This window comes from Penicillium solitum, assembly GCF_028829755.1.
Source record: "Penicillium solitum strain IBT 25940 chromosome Unknown utg000009l_segment0_segment0, whole genome shotgun sequence".
Lineage (NCBI taxonomy): Eukaryota > Fungi > Ascomycota > Eurotiomycetes > Eurotiales > Aspergillaceae > Penicillium > Penicillium solitum.
In genome coordinates, this window is record NW_027072128.1 from 214,889 (window position 1) to 235,789 (window position 20,901).

Below are 20,901 nucleotides of genomic sequence, written 5' to 3' on the forward strand. Positions count from 1 at the left end.
ACAGTAGGAGGCCGAGAATGCGGAGAGCGCTTTACCCCTTCCGGACTAGTTGATCACCCCACCTCCTGCTGAGTCAGTCGGCAGAAAAAAGAAGTGGGATGATATTGATTATCGATTCCAATACTTGAAGATCATCAAGATCAAGTAAAAAGTCCAATTTTGGATATTTTTGACTCATATTACAGCTGGATATCATGGAGGCAAATCTGCCAACCCCCTCTACTGAGGATGGCTCACAAGCCGCTAGCCAAATGCGACAGCCAAAGAAGAGATTTGTCGGACGACGAACAGCAGATGCCCAAGCCCAGAAGGATACGACTAGTCAGAAGGATGTCGAGTCCACAGCGGTGCAAACAGGTACGTATTGTCCACTGACGCAACTAAAACACTTGTACTAATTTTCACTTCCTCCAGCCGCTCCCAGACGCACACCCCGCACCCTCAACCAAGTGCCGCCAGAGATTCTGAACGACCCCGAGATCCAAGAAGCAATGGAGCTTCTCCCCAAGAACTACTCATTCGAAATTCCGAAGACAATCCACCGAGTCCGCACATCAGGAGCCAAGCGAGTAGCCCTGCAATTCCCGGAGGGACTCCTCATCTTCGCGACAACCATCTCCGACATCCTAACCCAGTTCTGCCCTGGGATCGAAACTCTCATCATGGGCGACGTCACCTACGGCGCCTGTTGCATCGACGACTACACGGCGCGCGCTCTAGGCTGCGATCTACTAGTACACTACGCGCACAGCTGCCTGATCCCAGTCGACGTAACCCAGATCAAAACGCTGTACATCTTCGTTGACATCAGCATCGACACAAGCCACCTTCTCGCAACACTAGAGCGCAACTTCAAGCCTGGCCAATCGATTGCCACCGTCGGCACGATCCAATTCAACGCAACGCTTCACGGACTGAAACCCGTGCTTGAGCGCGCCGGCTTCCGCGTCATAATCCCCCAAATCACACCTCTCTCCAAAGGCGAGATCCTCGGCTGTACATCGCCACAACTCTCCGAAACCGAAATCGACGCAATCCTCTACCTCGGCGACGGCCGCTTCCACCTCGAATCCGCCATGATCCACAACCCCTCGATCCCAGCGTACCGGTACGATCCATACTCGCGAACGCTGACACGCGAGAGCTACGAGCACGAGGAGATGCATACGATCCGCCGGGACGCGATCGCAACAGCCAAGACCGCGAAAAAGTGGGGGATTATCCTCGGCTCGCTTGGTCGACAGGGTAACCCGCACACCATGGCGATGATCGAGCGACACCTGCGCGAGCGCGGTATTCCAATTGTCAACTTGCTACTCAGTGAGATCTTCCCTGGTAAGCTAGCGTCTATGGCGGATGTGGAGTGCTGGGTGCAGATTGCTTGTCCGCGGTTGAGTATTGATTGGGGATATGCGTTTGCGCGGCCGCTGTTGACGCCGTATGAGGCGCTTGTTGCGTTGGGAGTGCGGGAGAACTGGGATACGGGGAATAAGGGCGTGTATCCGATGGATTTCTATGCGAAGGAGGGGCTTGGGCGGACGAGGCCGGAGCAGGCTTAAAGAGGTTGGCTGTTGAAAAATAGAAAAAAATTATATATACCCCATTTTAGACTCAGGGCAGCAGGACTGGCTCTGGCTGCAAAAAGGTTTATGACAATGATATACATGTTGATATGTTTCTGTTTAGATTATCACTATGTATGTATATAGTAGACTGGAGTAGAGAATTATACACGGAGAGCAGGAGTATTATTAATAACTGTCGGGCTATCGAAGGCACCGACAGAAGACATCATGGCATTTCATTTCCAAATCCAATAAACCGATCCTAATCAAATACAAAGTTTCATAATACAAGATGGCGTTCGAAATAAATCACCCCTTCACATCATCAGTACTGTCAGTGTTGAAATCACTGGCACTTCCACGCCGAAGGGAGAGAACATTCTTATTAGCCAATTCATCAGCAGTGCGTTCAGCAGCCCGCCATCGAGTAACGGCCTGCTGAACATCCTCAAACATCTCCAATGAGTCCTGGATGATACCGCCCTCGTCGGAATCGCCCAGTTGGGTACTCTCGCGCGAACCACGGTCACTAGACATGGGGAAGGCGGGTCCGAATCCTCGCTGAGGAATTGGGTTGAACATGATAGCGTTGGCGAACATGCGAATCAACTCTTTCTCCAGTTGTGCAGAGTTTACAACTCCCTTGGGTGGTATGAAATCCTCATTCTTCTGCAGCATTAGCACGCCGCTTTTTGACGGCGTGCCACCAGGAACAGGAGACTCTCCATCCCCGGCCGGGGTGCTTGCTGATTCTCCTGCGGTTGCGACAGCTTTGCTACCCTGGTGGATGGCCGATTTGATTGACTTGAGGTCAGATGGTCGATAGATGAGATCGTGGTAGCCGGGGGCGTCGCGCTCGCTAATTGGCTTGGCAAAGATGGAGGCAAGCTTGTGCGTGGCTACATCGTTCATGATCGGTGCCGCAGTCCGGTGGAAGTTGCGCGTAGCCATGACATATTGAGTCGTGTCGAATCTGGGGATGTCCGCAGGGTGGGGTTCCAGTTCCACTGCTTCACTTGCGCCGCGTTTACGTTTTGTCCGCGGTTTGGGCGTCCCTTCATCGGCGGTAGCAGCTACACCCTTTCGGCGGCCCGATGCTCGTGATTCACGTTGGGTGTCTTCCGATGGCGCAGCAGACCCATCGCGTGAGGCCATGGATCGCCCGCGACTCCGGGAAGAAGCCGAACTTACGGCACGCGTCCTCCGAATTGAAGCTAGTTTCTCGGTCTTTATGACGGGAGCGGGTTTGGTGTCAGGCTGGCCGCGTCTTGGTTTCCTGTCTTCTGTAGATGGAGCTCGTTGGCCTAGATTGATCCTTGGGGGAGGTGACATTTCCATCGCATCAACGGGTGATTGGTCTCGTTCACTGATGGGACTGACGTCCTCCGGCCGTGGCCGTGGCGGTGAGCTTGGAGAGCTCGAAACCCTCGGGCGAGGAGTTCTCTTCCACGGTGTGGAGGAGCCTTGCGTGTCAATTGACAGGCGTGGATGGGAGGCGCGCGATTCGGAGAATGAAGGGAATGTGGCACTCGGCGTTTGGGAAATACGCGGGCGGCCGATCGGAACAGGTGTGTGAACTGCGGACGGGACGGCGCTGGGTGTTTGTGGAACAGGAGGTTGGAGAGGAGTCTGGTTTTGTGACCCGGGCAAAGGCGGGTTGGTGGGAAGTGGTGGTACAGGTCGCTTGGTAGTAGCCTGGGCCGCTTGAGGTGTAGCAGCACCTGGGGAGGCGATCGGGTATGGTGAGTGAGGAGAAGGATCCAGCTGCCACTGCTGGAAGCTCGGCTGCGCGGGGGTTCGCTGAGACGCCGGTGCCAACGGGCCAGCCTTACCCGTAGCAATGGGCGCAGGTGGGGCGGGATTGGCACGAGGTGCGATTTGCGACGGATGTGCCGGTGTTACTCGTGGCCCGGCTGGTGTGGTTGGAGGGGCTTTTTGGGTAGATGGAGCAAGTGTAGGTTGGATGGACGGTTTTGGTAAGGGATGGGTGGTGGTCGGCTGCGGTTGAGGTGCATTCCCAGCTATGTCTTGCGGTTTGGGTGTCGGGGTTTGCACTTGGGGAAGTGGAGCTTGAGGTTGGGTCACAGGAGGGACGGGGTGTGTTTTAGGAGGCTCGTTTGTCGTAGGGGGCACATTTATTGCGATGTGCTGTGGTTCGGGCTTTGCCTTGTCTTGGGCGAGCGGGATGGTCGTCGGAACAGGTTGAGCTGTCTGATCTTGTACATGTGGGCGCGACACCTCTTCCTTCATAACAGAATCCTTCCCTTCGATAGGCAGCGGCTTCGCCGGTGTGAGTGCTGGAGCTGCGGCAGCGGCTGGTTTGTCGCCCTCCTGCTGTAGCCGTTCCAGCTCAGCCCTAATTTCTGTGTACTTTTTCTCCTCGTCCCTAATTTCCCTGGTGACTAGATCTCTGTATTTGGCGTAAAGGTGTGTCACTAGCTCTGGGACGAGCGTGGCATGGGTGAATCCGCCGGTCAATCCATCTGGTCGCGGACTGGAGATCTTGCGTTTCTTTGGATTAGGCGGACTAGAGGTATCTGCGGGTCGTCCGTTGACCGGGAGCGCACCATCACGACTGAATCCATCGCGCATTAATGTCGCATAGAGATCTTCCAGCGCCTCCGGGGTCAGGCGATCGGCATCGAAATCGATATTCTCGCGCACGAGCTGGTTGTTGCGCAAAAGGGTTGAGATTGAGCCGAAGCTTGTTGGTCGGGAATCGGAGGTCGCTAGAGACTGGAAAAACAGGAGGGACTCAAACGAAGTGTATGCCGACAGAGGAGGCATCCCCCATTGCCCGTCCGGTCGGCCACTGGGGGGAAAGGCTTTGAGGATGGGGGCCACGGTGGTCGGTCGGCGATCAGGGTGGTCACGGAAAGTGTTCGGTGTCGCTGAACTGCGGGCTTCGCGGGCTAGGTCGGCTAGGTCGGCTAGGTCGGCTGGTATTTAGAGATAGTGAACGCGACAGGTTAGAGAGGCAATACGCATAGCCCTTCAATCTATCCGCGCGAAAAATTGAGCGGGCAAGAAAAAATGAACTGCGACCACAACGGGTCAGGTAAAAACGCGTCGAATTTGGGATTAGACGAAGCGAATAGATGAAATGCCCCTGTCGAATTGAAATGACGATGGAAATGGAAATGGAGGTTGGAATTGAGGAGAGTTCACGATGCTACCGTACTGTATGGTATAGGTCATGTGACCAGTTGCCAGGGAGGAATCTGCCAGAATGCAAGTTATGCAACGTACGATGTACTTTGTCTATATTGGTCTATATCTATATATCTATAAATCTATATATTTGAATATCTTCTATAATATATGAAAGCATAGACATTTTCAACCTTATATGCTTATATCTTCCGGTAACATTGAGCCCATGTACTGTAGTACTGTGGTGTACTCAGAATGAAAATCACCCCCTAATTGCCTTGAACCCCATGTCAGGGGCTATTTTGCCTTTTTTTTTATAAAAGAAAGTCCTTCTCCAAGTGATTTTCTAATTTCCTAATTTCCCGTTTGTAAGATGAATCAAGCCCTAGAGTACAATAGATATGTATTATGTATGCAGCCTCACCCCCTATTTTTCCCTATTTTTCTTCCAATATAAGAAAAATAAGAAAAATAACCAGAAAATAAGGAAAATAAAAGAAAGATACCTGTAATGGAAGTATAAAATAAATCAACCCCTGAAACAGAAACCCCCCTATATGTACGGATTACTCCATACTAATTCTGAAAATGCGACACATAATGGCGTCGAACCCCTGTAATACAGTTGTAACACTTACCTCTCGCTCCTTGCTGGTGGAGATATATGGGACCTCCAATTACCGCGACTAGTAACATAGTCGGTGGGCTATGATCATCTCTCAATTTCGCACTTCTTCCCCTTCTTCTTTCCCCTCCCCCCTTTAGCTTCCTCTGGCAGGTCTCCAAAGTTCTTGCTTATCACTCTTCCATCGGTTCATCGCGACTAGTACTATTGATATCCGGTATTTTTTTCACCTCTCCAGATTATGGCTTATCTGTCGAGAAGTATAAAGAACTGACACTGTTTTTTTTCTCTCCCTAACAGCCTCCAAATCCTCGATTCAGTTTCATCTGTACTTGATTCTTGGCTGGTCCTGGTCTCGACGATACCTAAACCGCCTAATACCTTAATATTTGCGACTTGTTCTTGCCCCGCCTATCTCAAGGTCGCACACCCCTCTGCGTTCAACTGTTGGGACCCGTTCCGTAATCACAGAAATCAAAGAGCTCAAATCACCACACAAGATGTCTGACCTGGATCGCGAGTGGAAGCCGAAGGCCCGGCCTCAGTCGTTCGTTTCCCTATACTATCGTCAAATATTCGAGTAGTGGCATTAACCGTGACCTCAGGACCATGGCGCAAGCCTTCTCGTCGGCCTTGGACAGCGCCTTTATGCTAGACTCTGACGTGGACAACCTTTCGCAAACTATCGACCAGAAGTAAGTAAAATTTGATAATTCCTTCAACATCGATATCGCACGCGACTCTCGTTGTTATCATGATCCTCATATTCATAGCGCTAACCTCAACCTCAAAGGAAGCAGCAGATGTTGATCCAGAACCGCGAATTGGAAGAGCTGCAGAAGCGCATCCTCGAGGCCGAGAGACGCCTCCAGTCCCAGTCTACCGGGAGTGGCAACACCTCGTCCCAACTCAGCCGGGGGCAGGGCCAGTCAGCTGGTGAGCGCTCAATCTGATCTTTTTTGCGGGCCGATTGATATAGCTGGCCGGGTTTGCGCTGTAGCGGGGTCTGACTGTAACAGCTTCCCAGGGAGGATCCTACAACGAGCAGCAGCCGGAGCAGTCTGAGCAGCGGGGGAACAACTGAATTCCAAACATCTGCAAATGTTAAGATCTGGAAGGTCCAAAAAAAGGACCATCCAATCCTGGAGTCGGAACGTCGGAACTAGATTAAGGCTGGGACAAGCGCATCAGGGCGGAACTCTCTCAATGATCCGTGACATTGGACCCGCGCCGCGTCTGATAGACGCAATATGTCCCAGTCGGCGTGGTTATTTTATTGGGATGATTTTTTTAGTTTTATCTTTTTTTTTTCTGGCATCCATTGAGAAACCCCCTATTGTATGGATCTGGTCGTGGAATTTCTATTCCCCAACGCCGTCCCTCGTTTGCAGTGCTACGGCGCTGCCATTCACCTGTGTTTTTTTTTTTTTTTTTTTTTTGCCTTTGTGTCTGAAATTGAGATTCTTTCAATCAGATTTACCAGACCCGGGATATCTGCATATTTATACCCTGGGGGTAATGCGTACATCTTATACAGAGTAACTGAAGATATAGTTCCGGAAAGTGTCCTGCGCCTTCAGGCCCGAGCCGAATGATAAGCAGGCAAGTTGCTAATGGGCTTACTATGGCGTCCAATCATAGGCCTGCTATCAAAAATTGAACGCCCAGCTATCCACTCGATTCCGTCATTGTCCCTGTTTCCCTGGTCTAGGCGCAGAAACCAGAGGGCACGGGCTTCAAATACTGAGCTGTCAGCTCCTGGGGAGCTGCGGGGTATAAATTTGTGGCTTTCGTATGATTCCTTGCTTATTCTCTCAGTTGATAATGGTAGAAAACTAGTCTTTTCCGGGCGAAGGATGTCATAGGGGGGCATGAATATATCTCTACATACGGCCAAGTTCTTCGCCACTGTTACGTCCCTTGATCCTTTGAAAGCAATCTTCTTAGGATGGCAAGTATACATGGTATGGCTTACTCGTTAACTAAGGTTTTTACGAGGCTTCATTTTGGTTAGGCCCATTCTTTCAGATAACCGTTGTAGCCCACTATAATTGGACTAGTTATGTCTTTGGACTAGAGGATTAGATAAGTTGCTGTGTCCGTTCCATCATCGCCTCTTGGTTCTTCTTCTTAAGACTCTGTCACACTAGAGCACTGGTCTTTGGACAAGTTTCCTGCACGATGTATGGTTTTATGCTTGTTGAATATGGGTATGTCGAAGTATGGAAGGTGGAGCGAGGATATCTGTGGATCTGAACATCCAACGATTTTAATAATCATAATACGCCGATTACTTACTTTGAAATCTAGATTTCTTTTTTTTTTTTTTTAATTTTCCTTCTAAACTTGTAATGCTAGGTTATTGTGAACTTGTAGGTCAAGCTAAATGTCACTGCCTTATAGAGCTGGCTACAACATAAATGTCTCAGCTCTAGCGTTACATCCATGGATAGTTAGTATGTGCAAAATAGTGGACACGATAAGAGGGTATTCTTTCCCGATACCAACATTGAATTCTCCTAGAATACATCCATGGATATATGTAATCGGGCAGAAGCCGATCTTTGGGCACCGCCCACTCCGGATCATCGAAATGCAACAGAAGCTCTATGATGATTCGAGCTAAGCTGAGACGATCGATTATATGGATTAGTCTTTTCTTTATTCCCCGCTTTATATGGGCTGAGCTAGCTGGTCTTTTCTTTCCTTAGTCTCGATATGTTACAAACTACAATCAAATCTATGCTAATATACTTACAAAGTACGTAGGTAGCTTATATAGCTAATAATATAAATTTCGGGGCCAAATCAAGGTCCATGACCTGTGCACCTTCCAGGCCCGAACCGAACACAGTCGTATCGACCAATCAGAGATCTCCATTTCCCCAATCCGACCCGATTATCCACCCGAATCGATGTCTGTGGACCCGTGGAACCGGTGATTCACGTCATTTCCTCTCCAGGGCCCCAGGTTGGCACGGACTGCAGGGACATTTCCCCTCTTAACTTCTTTCCCCTCCTCTCCATCTCAATAGAAATTTTTTTTTTGGCCATTGATTCGGTTTCTTCTCAATCGTCAGTATGGTCTTAATCGATGGGAAAGAAGTCATCACAGCGGAAGAGAAGCGCCTAAAGGAAGACCGCGAGAGAACCAAGTATTGGAAGGTAAGATCTTTCCAAATTTTGAACTAGCTCCAAGAAGTTCTTCCTAACTGACCAAAAACAGCGCTGGGGACCATATGTGGTAAGTCGAGGTTTTGGATAGCTCGGGAACATACATATTAGCAGTGCTAAAAGCTCTTGGATTGGTACAGGCGGAGAGGCAGTGGGCCACAGGTGAGAGCTTGCAAAATTATACCGAATTGAGATACAGCAGGCTAATGCCGGGTTTGTCATGGTATAGTCAGAGAGGATTACAGTGCAGATGGCGACGCCTGGAGCTACTTCACCCACGATCACGCAAGATCGAGAACATTCCGCTGGGGTGAAGATGGAATTGCAGGTGTATCTGATACGCACGGTATACAGAACATTGCCTTTGCGTTCTGGAATGGCGAAGAGTAAGTTGAGCCTCTACTTGAATGCTGTGGGTCTGGTCCCCCGCAATGGAATCTGACTGGAGTACAGTGACTTCCTGAAGGAACGCCTGTTCGGGTTGTCGAACCCTCAGGGTAATCATGGCGAGAGTGTCAAGGAAGCACATTTCCATGTGGACAACACCCCAACGGTAAACTCATTTATAAATCCAGTCCAGTTTATCTCTAACCATGCTGACCTCGGAGTATAGCATTCTTACATGAAATTCCTCTACAAATACCCCCAGAGAAAGTTCCCATACCAAGACCTCATTGATGAGAACGCAAAGCGCTCGCGTTTGGAGAAAGAGTATCAGATCCTTGATACTGGCATCTTCGACGAGAACCGCTACTGGGATATCTACATCGAGACTGCTAAGGAGGCCGACGATGAGGAAGAATTGCTCTTCCGTGTAATTGCCTACAATCGTGGCCCAGAGCCTGCTCATCTACACATCGTCCCTCATGTCTGGTTCCGAAACACATGGTCCTGGGGCGACGAGAAGAAACAGGAAAGACCATCTATCAAAAAGGAGGGACCGATGGTAGCCAAATCGGAGCACAGCACAATCGGCGAGCGATATGTCTCCTTTGCACCATCGCCTCCAGTTGGGTCTAGTGATGACGATATCCAGCCTCAGCTGATGTTCACCGAGAACGAGAGTAATAACAAATTCCTATGGGATACTGAGAATGACACACCCTATGTCAAAGACGCATTCCACCGCCATATCGTCGAAGAGGAGAAGGATGCTATCAACCCAGACAACGAAGGCACTAAGTTCGCTGCGTGGTACGCCTTCAACAACGGCGAGGGAGTCCCTCCCGGCGAATGCGCCGTTGTCCGTTTTAGAGTGTCCCGCAAGAAGGAAGAGGTCCTGGATGAAGAAGTCCTGGATGATGTGATTGAACAGCGCCGTGCCGAGGCCGATGATTTCTACTACCATCTCAACCCACTCCCTATGAGTGACGATCTCCGCAACATCCAGCGTCAAGCCTTCTCCGGGATGATGTGGTGCAAGCAGTACTACAACTTCATCTGGGATCAATGGAGCAACGGTGACCCGGCCGAAATCCCCCCTCCGCCTGGCCGAAAGGGCATTCGTAATGAACAGTGGCGTCATCTGTACATCGACGACATCTTATCGATGCCGGACTCTTGGGAGTACCCATTCTTCGCCGCGTGGGACACTGCATTCCACTGTATCCCACTGGCTATGATGGATCCCGATTTCGCAAAGAAGCAACTTGACCTTCTCACCCGTGAGTGGTACATGCACCCGAACGGTCAACTGCCTGCATACGAGTGGAACTTCGGCGATGTGAACCCTCCCGTGCATGCATGGGCTGTGTTCCGCACGTTCAAGATTGAGCGTAAGATGTATGGGCGACAAGATTTGGACTTCCTGGAACGTGTATTCCAAAAGTTGCTGCTTAACTTCACCTGGTGGGTGAACCGTAAAGACTCTGGTGACAAGAATGTGTTTGAGGGCGGCTTTTTGGGACTCGATAATATCGGTCTGTTCAATCGCTCGGAGCCATTGCCCACTGGAGGTGTGCTTGAGCAGGCTGATAGCACTGGTTGGATGGCCTTCTACTCCCTTACCATGCTCAACATAGCCCTAGAGCTGGCCAAGCACCGTCGCATATACGAAGACATTGCATCCAAGTTCTTCGAGCACTTCCTGCTCATCAGTGATGCAATGACCTTCCGTTCGGGCGATGACACTGTGCAGTCACTTTGGAACGAAGAAGACAACTTCTACTACGATGCCATCTCCTACGGCGGACCATGGACCCAGCAGCTACCTATTAGGTCCCTCGTCGGCTTAATCCCGCTATATGCCGTTCTCACCCTAGAGCCCGAGCTTATCAACAAGTTCCCCTCCTTTAAGCGGCGAGTGGACTGGTTCATCGAGAACAAGCCGGACATAGCCGAGCGCAACATCGCCAGCATGAAGCGCCGCGGCAAAGACGATCGACTCTTACTAGCCCTTGTCAGCAAAGACCGTCTCGTCAAGATTCTCGAGCGAATGCTCGACGAAACTGAGTTCCTATCCAAGCACGGTATCCGCTCCATGTCCAAGTTCCACGAAGAAAAACCTTACTCCATGGATGTCAACGGCCAAACCTACAAAGTTAACTACGTCCCCGGTGACTCCGACTCCTCCCTTTTCGGCGGCAACAGCAACTGGCGCGGTCCAATCTGGCTCTGCGTCAACTTCCTCCTCGTCGAGTCCCTCCTCCGCTTCCACATGTTCTATGGCGACTCCCTGCAAGTCGAGTGTCCCAAGGGCTCAGGCGACTACATGCACCTCGGACACGTAGCGGAAGAACTGCAGCACCGCATGCAGCACCTCTTCGCCCGCAACGATGAAGGTCGCCGCGCCGTCAACGCCGGCTCAGACCTGCTCGATTTCGACGAGCACTGGAAAGACAATCTCTGGTTCCACGAGTTCTTCGACGGCGACAGCGGTCGCGGACTGGGAACATCGCACCAGTGCGGATGGACAGGATTAATCGCCAAGATCATCCACGATACCGGTATCAATTGCCGTCTACCGCAGACGCCACGGTCACCCTTTGCCGCTGCATCGCACTACTTTGACGATATCTTCTCTCGTTCTGGACGACCGCGTGGCTCGGGCCGTCCGTCTGTCCGTCGCTCGTCGACTACACGTTCCATCGGTAACCGTAGTGACTTCTACTCTGGCGATGCTACGCCTGCTGCATCGACGATCTTGGACGAAGATGATGAGAGTCGTGGTCCTAGTCGTGCGGGCAGTCGTAGGGGAAGCACTGCGGCCCCTGACAACCAAGATCATGTTGATCACTATGTGGAGAGTCAGCTGCAGCGGGTGCGCAGCTCGGCTTCGATTGCTGCGTACGAGGACGAGTTTGAGACGAAAGCTGACAAGGAGAATGAGCAGAATGGACAATCTTAATCCAGCTGTCCTACCTTCTATATTTTCTCTTTTCTCTTCTCATCTGATCATTCTCCCATTTGGTTGCTTCTGGACACGATAGTAACGATCTCGTCTGTGGTTACTGGTCCTGTTTCTTTCCTATTTCCTTTTGTACACGTGTTGCATCTCCATAGTATTTTCGGAGTATATCCTTGATTTCTAGTGCATTTGATAGTAAAGTAAACGTCAATAATATCATTAGCCTTGCAAACAGAAGGGACCTACCTGCCACCTGTGCCTAGGCATATCACATCCCCCACACCCCTAGAAGAGTCAGGATATAAAAATAAAAAAGTCATCGCTCGGATTGACTGGCGATCAAAACAGCATATCGGGTCCACGCGATACGGAAGGCAGGCAGACACCAAGGCAAGCAGGTTGAGGGATAATGCGAACTATAAACCTGCTAGACCAAGGTGCCCACCGTACCTTGTAGGACCAGAGCAAAGACCGGATCTATAAGACATCAATTATGGATGAATTTGTGCAATTGACAAGTAGTGAGAACAAAACAAAATAAGAGTAGAAAAGGGAATCTTAGAACCCCCTTTTCCCCCTACGAACGCTACCGTTCATCCGGGACGATATGCTATAATCTAACCATCCCCTCAAACGCTGAGGCTAATTTACATTTACAAAGCATCGGAAAGAGCCTTGTTCATCTTGGCGATCTTGGAAGAAACGCTAAGGTCAACGGTGCGGTCGCCAATCTCAACGACGAGTCCACCAACGAGGTCGGGGTTGACCTGATCAACAGAGTTAGTAAACAGAACACAAAACAAAAAAGTTTTTTTATCCATTAGAAACGCACCTTGGCAACAACCTTGAGCTTCTTGCCCTGGCTGAACTGAGACTTGGAAACAGCCTTCTCAAGACGGGAGATGGTCTTGGCATCGAGCTCCTGCGGACGAAGTTTTAGCTTAGATCCTGAATTGATTCGTTTTTTTCTTCTGCTGAGACCGAAACACAGCTCATGGAGTTCGTACCTGAGCACTGGTGATGTTGAGGTCGATCTCGCCGCGGTGAGCGCCCATCAGGGTAGCGAACTTCTCGCAGACACCCTCGAGGGAACCGAGACGGTTGTTCTCGGCGAGAGTCTCGAGGAAGTTCTTGAGGATACCAGCCTTATCGGCACCGGCGACCTTAGCGAGCTCCTCAACAATGGACTTCTTGTCGGCGATGGTAAGCATAGGGGCGCCGAGGATAGCGACGAGCTTCTTGTCAGCCTTGATGGTCTCGCCGAGGCTGGCGATAGCACGGGCAGTCTGGTCGAGAGCAGCGGACTTGGCGGAAGCGGTGTACTATTCGTAAGTCATTGTTAGAGGCGGGATTCATTCCGGGGATTTAATTGCGGGTTGTTTGTGATTAAGATTTGAAGATTGCTTTTGAAGGAGTGGAAACACAACTGTGGGAGGGGTCGGGGAAAGACGGGGGGAGGCTGTTTGTCGCGAAAAAAGTCCAATATACGGTCGCGACAAGACCGGGGCAATGGAGGTGCATACCAGAGCAGAGGCGTAGGTGCCATCAACGCCGAACAGGGCGACGGGAGCGCGGGTCTCCTGGGCCGGGGTGGCATAGGACCTGATGCCGTTAACGGCGGCGGTGCGAGGAACGGAGAACTGGGTGGCACGCAGGCCAGCGCGGGCGAAGCGAGCGGACATCATTGTGCAATTGGCTGGAGGAGTGGCCTCGGGGAGGGAGGAGGGACGCTGAGGGTTGAATGGGGAGGTGATATCGACGTTCGGAGTGCTTGCTTCAGTCAAGGATGCAAGGTTGAGACCTCCGGGCCGAATGTTCCCGTCGTCACGTGCACGCACACAAGGATTGGGTCACGTGTGTGTAATTGCTTGGCGGCTTCGACGTAGCTTCGACATCCTTGGTTACTCAGATGTAAATAACTTGTTGATTCTATAAATGTGCACGGGTGAAGGCATTATACACTGAAATATTACATATGTATTAGCTGAATCTGGCAAAATGTTTACTGCTCCAAAAATGATACTATTGACATGCGCATGTAGTTTGTGCAACTATGATAGGACTTGACCGGCTAGGATATAAAATAAACAGTCATTCCAAATCCCGTTCGTGACTTTCGCGATCTGCTCGTGTGTCGGGGGTCAAGTACCCAGACGTGAACATGACTTCCGGGCTGCTTAGGGCATGTATAAGCTGATATTGGTGTATCTAGTGGCCTAGTGGTGAACCAGCCCACTAATAACGACCAGCGTATTATTGATAATTGGTTTAACATCTTGAACCATACCTTATGCTGATTGCACGAGCATGAAAGTATAACATCTATTCTACACACCATAACCCGCAAAACAATTATAGAAACGCCCTCTTTACAAAAAGAAAATCAAAGTTGAAGAAATATCCATGGATTCATCGTTTCAGTCTTCGCGTCAGGTCAATCCCCAAACGCCAGAAAGTCCAAGCTAAAATACTTCAATGCATGTACCGCACCCGAAACGCCGTTAAAATATCTTTTCCATCAACCAGCCAGTATCCTTGACTGCGGAGATCAGATGCAAAACACAATTACTACCCGATTCCCCCATTCAATTCTCAGTCGCTTCGTAACATACTATCCACCAAATCACCCAGCGGTCCCCAGAAGTCCTTCCCACTGGCCAGCTTGTGCTCATCAATGAACAAGACATAGTGCTTGAAGCTGGTGTTGAGGTGAGGCTCGAGGCCGAGGTGCACTACCACTGGATAATGGTGGCAGTAGATGTGGGCGTAGACACGGTATAGACGCTTGAAGATCTGGCGGAGAAGACTGGGGAAGGTCTTGGGGAATGGAACACCTGAAAGGGAAACATGGGTGAGTAATAGATCTACAATCTAAACGGACGACCACTGAGACATACCGATCCGGCTAGGGAACATTTGTTCGTTGTCGACGTTGCTCTGAACCCAGGCCATTAAGTGCTCAATATATTCCGGGGCAGACATCTTGGTTGGCCGCTTGAAATTCTCCGAGTCTTGCCAGAGGTACTCGAACCTATCCAAACTTGTAAGCCGGGAGTCAACGACCTGCCGAGGAAGTACCGTACTCATCTGTAGCCTTCATCTCGGGACATGTCTGCGGTGAGCAGAACTCAGTTATTGAGCCGTAGAGAAGGTTGATCTGGTTGTAGAAGTCGACAACTACATCGCCAAAACATTAGCAGAGACACCTAGTACAACGCCGCAAGATGTGCCTTACTGTTGACGGCGAGCCATTCATTGTGATCTTCGCCTTCGGGCAGCTTTACGGCCTTGCGCAAGCTACCACTTCCAAGTGTGGCCTCGGCGAACTGTCGTAGCTGATAACTGCTTGTGCCCTTGGCGGCCGAGCGGGGCTTGAAAGGGGCGCGTGTGCGTGCATTGCTGGGAGGTGTTAGTCCAAAGCAGCCTTGTTTGAGTGCGCGCACCGCCGGCGACAGGTAAGATGGAGGCTCTGAGAGGGGGATATGAGAAGTGCGAGTAGTCTGATATAAGGCGGGAGGGCTGATAACGGAAGGGGAGTGGGATTGCGGGGAGCAAAAGGTAGGCTCCCCAGGGGAAGGGAAATGGGCAACGGGAGGGGTAGCGGGGACAGACATGGTGGTGATGAACGAAGCCATATTCTCTCAGGCTCGAGAAAAAAAAAAGTAATCCTTTTCGGTAGGGGGTGTATTTCGGCGGGGTTTGCGCTGATCGCGATGTGCCTACATTCCCATGTTAGATATCAGTTGCTGTCTAAGATTTGAGGAATGTCATCAGATGTGCAGATGTGTTGACATCCAGATGATGCCAATGGACCGTACCTGACAATGATTCTGGATGATATGTCTGAGAGAAACTTTGGAACGCGCAAGGAGAGAGATGTTATCGGGTTTCAGCTCCCAAGTCCATAATGTGAGATCCGATCCGTTGACTGACCGCGTTGCCCCAGTTACCGCATGTACGTCACAGACTACAAGAATATATTTTACATATCTTAGTAGACGAGTAGAACTATGTAGTTATTTTCCAAATTCAAATTTTATATCAATTATACAGGGGGAATCCAGAGCCTGGTGGGGCCTATATTTGGGGGGGGGTTTCTCCCTCGATGGTACAAGGGGAATATTTAATCACACAAAATAAAATCAAGCATAACCTGCACGGCAGGCAAGCAAGCACATGTGTACATCTAGTGTACATCTAGAGTTCTAGATCGGGTAGCCTTCATTCTCCTCGGGCAATCGTTCTCGAACAGTCTCTCCGTAAACCGTCAACGGGATAGCGATCTCGAATGATTCACAGTTCAAATGCTCCATAGCAGACAACACCGTGCCGCGATCATCCGATGACAAGGCCTCGAGTAAGCGAGTACCCGAGGGTTGGGCCCCTTGCTCGCCTCGGACACTGGATGTCACAAACTCGAACCGCAGTTCCCAGTCGAGAGTCACACCGCTCGTCAATATTGAAGGCGTGGCTGTGATAGGGATGGCAGGGCTGAAAGCCACCCGGGTGGCATGGAGTGTGTTCTCGAACAGGGAGGCATGAATGCGCCGCGTGGTTCGGTGAATGCTAGCATTGGACCGGATGGCCAGAGTAGGGGTGACTTTTTCAGATGTCTCTAGCGAGGCACGTACAGCGTAGCATGGAATTGTGGCATCTCCAAAATCCATAGTGGCGATAATGGTCTCTCCAAGTCGGTGAACTGGTCGGTTCAAGACGACCACTGCGATACGTTTACCTTCGCGGGCAATCTCAAAGCGATTGGGACTCCGGCGAGAATTCACGGCCTGGTTGCTGCGAAGGATAGCAAAATCAATGACATCCTTGGTAGTAAGCATCTGGGGTAATCCTTCAACGCTAGGTCGTCTTGAGGGCATAGCACCAGGTGGGAACAGCGTGTTGGAACGCGCACGTTGCTCCAAAATTTCATCGACAAAACCAAGGAAATCAGCCGCGGAATGGTGGGACTTGCTAATACTTTGGTTTTTCGTTATCACAGGCATCACTGGCCCGACCTTTTGCACCTTCGCTTCATCCCGTAGAAGTACGTAAGGTGACATCAAGTCATGCCCAAGGATATCTCCCTTTTCTATAAAAACGTGAGAAATTGGATGGAAAGCGAAATGGAGGATGTAACTTACCATTCACACCGCTGAAAACGCGGAAGGGTATGTTGATGCGGTTGACCTTTTGGGGTTCGTTGGGTCCGCTAGTTCGCTGGGTTCCAATGACTAAATTATATGAGATCTTGATTGCTTTCCCTTTATGACTCGCCGGGAGTCCTTTGGGAAGGGCGAACGAGAAGGAATATGACTGTTCCTCCCCTGGTGCCAGTCGGAGGTCAACAAAAAGCAGCGACTGTGAGGTGGACAACAGCGGAATTGATCTCGACGATGTAACACCACGCATTTCTCTTAGACCATCCAATTCGTTGTTTGAAAGAAGGCCATTGATAGATTCCTCAATGGTGTTCCATTTGAGTGCGCCCCAAAACCCACCAGTTTTACGTGGCCGCTCGGCTGTTGGCGTTGGGCGGCCAGGAAGTCCGCCTGAACCCGGTTGACCACCAACAACTCCCTTTCGCTTGACTTCGTCGAAAGCTGACTGGTTCACTAATGATCCATCGACCGTGAATGATGCATTAACCTGTGCATAGCCCATCAGCAGCGCCTGGCTGTTAGAGGGTTTGGTGGGAGATGCAACTACACTCGAATAGTGCCGCGCGTGCCGAATGGGAGGGGGAGCTCGTGCCCCCTGTACCGAATAATTTGTGTATTCAGACCCGACGGTCTCGGTAGAGTGGTCGCTGGCGGAGTAGAACTCGCCGCTGCTCCGGTTGCTCCCATTCACGCTTGTAGCTGATATAATCCGGGTCAGTTGCTGGTGCGCCGGTCCAGTGAGACCCTGTGCGTCTCTGCCAGTGGGTCTTCCGCCGGTTGATGATGTACCGTTCGTTGTCGCCGACTTTGGTGATGGAGTGCGCACAGTGCGATTGTTAGTTGAATCAGTCGAAGGTGTCGCTGGAAACTTAAAATCGAGGGGAGGTGGTTGGGGCCGTCGTGAAGGTGCACGCAATGGTTCTACTGCACCTATTGGACTAGTTGCTAGAGAGCCAGGGCGGCTGGCTCGCCCCAAGTGGGAGGTATCAACTCTCAGGCTGCCGTTGGGATGCTCGTTAGGAGCCTCGGTCAATGGGAATGGAAAGGCATGAGAGGGGGATCTCGCTGATGAGAGACAGTTATTAGTTAAAGAGCCCTAATCACATATTTGCACTGTCCATCATCTACCTTTTTTGTAAGAATCCTCATAGCTATTGTTCCTTCGCGGCAGAACCTGGAGACTCGCCGAGCGCCCATGACCCCTGGCTGGCTGATGTCGATTATAATGGTGCGGGGAAGGCGTCGGATCGAGTTGGCCTTCGCTATCAATGGAGAGGATGGAGACGGACCGTTTATGGTTGTGGCCCGGTTGCCATGCTCGCGGTGTAGAGGGGCCGTTGTTCGGAGGAAAGCTATGGGAGCCGACCAACGGAGAGCTCAGGGATGAGGCTGCCCGGTGAGAAGGCCTTCGTTGCGAGCTGGTGGAATATGATCGCCGACCAGAAAAGAGCGCCTGTGGTGATTTGAACCCGAAGAAAGATTCCGAGTTCGAGTTGGGTGTGTGGTTCGCGACTCGAGAGATCTTCCGTGAATGTTGACTTCCTTCGCCGCCATTATTGGCATCGGCACCAGTGTCGGCCACGTTCTTGAATGTTATAGTGCATTCCACATCCTCTCCTGCAAATATAGTCTGGTCCTTCCATTTCACGAAGACTTGGATGTTGGATGACATGGCGGTTGTGTCAGCATGTGGGTTGCAGTTCGAGGGGGGCCAAGGCCTTGGAGAAATTGCCGGCACGATGAACTGCAATTAGGTCGAAGCTTGGTGAAATGTGCCGCCAGTAGCATTCTGTCAACCCGAATGAACCATCCTGGTTGTAGAGTTGAAGATGTGTTGCCGAGGGAGTTGCGTGGCGATGATATCCTTGCTCCTAGCTCCACCCCGAACTACGGGCTAAATGACATACGATACCCACCCTGCTCTGCAACCAACTACTATAGTAAATATGTTGTTTATTCCCAAGATTAAAACAGGAAAAAGTCACAGGTGATATTATTTATTGTACAGGCGCAAATTAAAACATATATAACATAGTATAATATACACAGACGACTATCTTCGCTCACGATTGTTGTCATCATACAGCACATGGAAGTCGGAAAGGGTTCGCGTGCGGTCGGTCGAAGGGCGAAGACCAAGCTCAGCCATGCGACTCCAGATTCTATCGTGTCGGTTCTCCCATCGCTTGCGCCGACTCTCCATCTCGTCCTCCGATGGGCGCCATTTGCTCTTTAAAATTCGGCGAATGGCTTCTGGGGACATCTCAAACTCCTCTGCAAGGACAGCGGTCGTGAATTGTTCGGGAGCCTTCGCATGAAGATGGCGGATTCCATCGAGGGCATCAGGTGAAAGCTTCTTGGGTGGGTTCCAACCACCGGCGAATTTCTCCTTCAAAGCCGCTTTTTGCACTTGCCAGCTCTCAGGCTTTCTCTTTCCCCTATTCTCTGAGAACTGTTTCGATTTTTGGGCTCTGTCTTGCCAATCCTTGCGAGGTTCCTTTTTGGCCTCCCTGCGAGTCTCGTTGCGGAAAGCTCTGCGCTCTCTGTCGGTTCTTCCGGTGCTATCTGGGTCCCTTCGCTGGTCCTTGGGGTGACGTTTATGAGTATTCCATCCACCTTTCTTGCCGAATGAGTCGTAATCTTTCTTTGTCGGTGTTTTGTGTTGAGAAGGCACGGTGTCATCAGCGGCGGCCGGAGTTTCAGGGGCTGCGGGCGCCGGCTGGTCATTCTGGGAATCACCCAAGCGCGGCATTGAATTGAAGGATCGTTGAATCTGGATATTGGAAGGGAAAAGAGGACCAGAGGCGAGAGGTCGGTGATAGGGGATTATTGAAGAAGCGCCCAAGTTACTGGTGAACTGAGAGCGGAAAACATTGCGCAGAACTGCAGGTAGGGCCAGCCTCGATGAGGCAGCACATTTAGTAGCCATATTGGGAATCACCTGCAGATGGAAAAAGAGGGAGTAACAACCAAACAAAGTTGAAAATGAATGAATGGGAGAGATCTGGAAGTTCAACGATGGGAAAATATCCGGTGGCGATAAGATAACCAGATCAAAATGTTGGTGGCCTGAATAATGTGGCATAACAGTTTGTAGTTACCAATTTGAACTTTTCGATTTATGTACAGAATAGTCAGCCGCAAACGTTGTCATGACTTTTTGTACACTTTTTCTGGGTCTTTTTAGTAGACGGAAAAAGGCTTTAAATGTGCAGCCGACTTTTGAAAATATATAACCGTGAACTTATATACTATGTGTCTGTTTAACACCAAATGGATCCATATATATTGGATCATATAAAGCAAGTTTATGATCAAATAGACATTGCCTCTTTGAGTATATTATTCCAACCGTGCCCTATAATTATACCAATAGTCTTCCCAAAGTTTACCCAAGCTGATCATCAAAATATATAGATCTACCAAGAATGTAAATCCATATTATTTTGACTCGCAGCTTTGGCTTGATATATTTATCCCAAAAGAGATGTATTCTTGGCAGATATCAACCAAGATATATATGGAGTTATAACCTGAATTGGTTCCATATGGCTTGCTGAAATAGTATCTCTCCATTTCAAATTGTTTGCATCTGTCTCAAAGAGGTTCAATGCAAAGCAACTAAATAGACGTGCAAAGCACAGATGGATTTCAATACAGGCTATTCTAAAAAGCCACATCTGTAATATTTTATTGTGATTGATTGTCGACCAAAGCATATCTGCAAGGTGACGCAGGAAGAAGCTGACCGTCTTAGTAGGATGGCCAGGTGGTCTAAGGTTGCCCTTGACAATCTGATCTGTGATTTGCCCTTAGGACAATTTGTAGTTGGGCAGACTATAAATGGCAATAGGAAAGTAGTATATGTACTCTGTTAACCAA

The 20,901-nt window shown here is 50.1% G+C and overlaps 8 protein-coding genes across 8 annotated transcripts; 3 read left to right on the plus strand and 5 right to left on the minus strand.

Moving 5' to 3' along the window:
* Positions 1–134: 134 nt before the first annotated feature.
* Positions 135–1,559, plus strand: dph1 (2-(3-amino-3-carboxypropyl)histidine synthase; the record flags this gene model as incomplete). The annotated part of the gene is made up of 2 exons (XM_040959814.2): positions 135–357; positions 415–1,559. Exons 1-2 carry the CDS (start codon positions 195–197, stop codon positions 1,557–1,559), a joined length of 1,308 nt encoding a protein of 435 aa, XP_040809779.2. The 5' UTR covers positions 135–194.
* A 315-nt stretch (positions 1,560–1,874) lies between these two features.
* Positions 1,875–4,352, minus strand: N7455_011208 (uncharacterized protein; the record flags this gene model as incomplete). The annotated part of the gene is made up of 1 exon (XM_040959802.2): positions 1,875–4,352. The coding sequence occupies one exon, from the start codon at positions 4,350–4,352 to the stop codon at positions 1,875–1,877; it is 2,478 nt and encodes an 825-aa protein (XP_040809712.2).
* A 1,105-nt stretch (positions 4,353–5,457) lies between these two features.
* On the plus strand, positions 5,458–6,678 carry N7455_011209 (uncharacterized protein). Its single transcript, XM_040959799.2, has 5 exons — positions 5,458–5,560; positions 5,644–5,890; positions 5,949–6,038; positions 6,137–6,279; positions 6,363–6,678. Exons 2-5 carry the CDS (start codon positions 5,844–5,846, stop codon positions 6,425–6,427), a joined length of 345 nt encoding a protein of 114 aa, XP_040809761.1. The 5' UTR covers positions 5,458–5,560; positions 5,644–5,843; the 3' UTR covers positions 6,428–6,678.
* A 1,746-nt stretch (positions 6,679–8,424) lies between these two features.
* N7455_011210 (uncharacterized protein) lies at positions 8,425–11,863 on the plus strand (the record flags this gene model as incomplete). Its single annotated transcript, XM_040959854.2, has 6 exons — positions 8,425–8,508; positions 8,570–8,587; positions 8,658–8,679; positions 8,747–8,903; positions 8,971–9,070; positions 9,131–11,863. 6 exons carry the CDS (start codon positions 8,425–8,427, stop codon positions 11,861–11,863), a joined length of 3,114 nt encoding a protein of 1,037 aa, XP_040809770.2.
* A 653-nt stretch (positions 11,864–12,516) lies between these two features.
* Positions 12,517–13,548, minus strand: N7455_011211 (F1F0 ATP synthase subunit 5; the record flags this gene model as incomplete). The annotated part of the gene is made up of 4 exons (XM_040959804.2): positions 12,517–12,630; positions 12,696–12,785; positions 12,871–13,185; positions 13,387–13,548. 4 exons carry the CDS (start codon positions 13,546–13,548, stop codon positions 12,517–12,519), a joined length of 681 nt encoding a protein of 226 aa, XP_040809724.2.
* A 907-nt stretch (positions 13,549–14,455) lies between these two features.
* Positions 14,456–15,477, minus strand: N7455_011212 (Mob1/phocein family protein; the record flags this gene model as incomplete). Its single annotated transcript, XM_040959847.2, has 4 exons — positions 14,456–14,697; positions 14,761–14,894; positions 14,947–15,040; positions 15,099–15,477. The coding sequence occupies 4 exons, from the start codon at positions 15,475–15,477 to the stop codon at positions 14,456–14,458; spliced, it is 849 nt and encodes a 282-aa protein (XP_040809713.2).
* A 591-nt stretch (positions 15,478–16,068) lies between these two features.
* N7455_011213 (putative intracellular protein transport protein (Sat1)) lies at positions 16,069–18,691 on the minus strand (the record flags this gene model as incomplete). Its single annotated transcript, XM_040959781.2, has 3 exons — positions 16,069–16,949; positions 17,002–18,084; positions 18,148–18,691. 3 exons carry the CDS (start codon positions 18,689–18,691, stop codon positions 16,069–16,071), a joined length of 2,508 nt encoding a protein of 835 aa, XP_040809727.2.
* A 381-nt stretch (positions 18,692–19,072) lies between these two features.
* rrg9 (mitochondrial ribosome assembly protein RRG9) lies at positions 19,073–19,948 on the minus strand (the record flags this gene model as incomplete). The annotated part of the gene is made up of 1 exon (XM_040959805.2): positions 19,073–19,948. The coding sequence occupies one exon, from the start codon at positions 19,946–19,948 to the stop codon at positions 19,073–19,075; it is 876 nt and encodes a 291-aa protein (XP_040809720.2).
* Between the last annotated feature and the right edge of the window lie 953 nt (positions 19,949–20,901).

What these genes read in the sequence shown, in the direction of transcription:
- N7455_011209 (XM_040959799.2), top strand. Translation starts at nt 5,844, where the DNA reads ATGTCTGACCTGGATCGCGAGTGGAAGCCGAAGGCCCGGCCTCAGTC. An exon ending in CCGAAGGCCCGGCCTCAGTC is followed by an intron (nt 5,891 to 5,948) that starts GTTCGTTTCCCT and finishes CCGTGACCTCAG; the next exon opens with GACCATGGCGCAAGCCTTCT. An exon ending in GGGGCAGGGCCAGTCAGCTG is followed by an intron (nt 6,280 to 6,362) that starts GTGAGCGCTCAA and finishes TGACTGTAACAG; the next exon opens with CTTCCCAGGGAGGATCCTAC.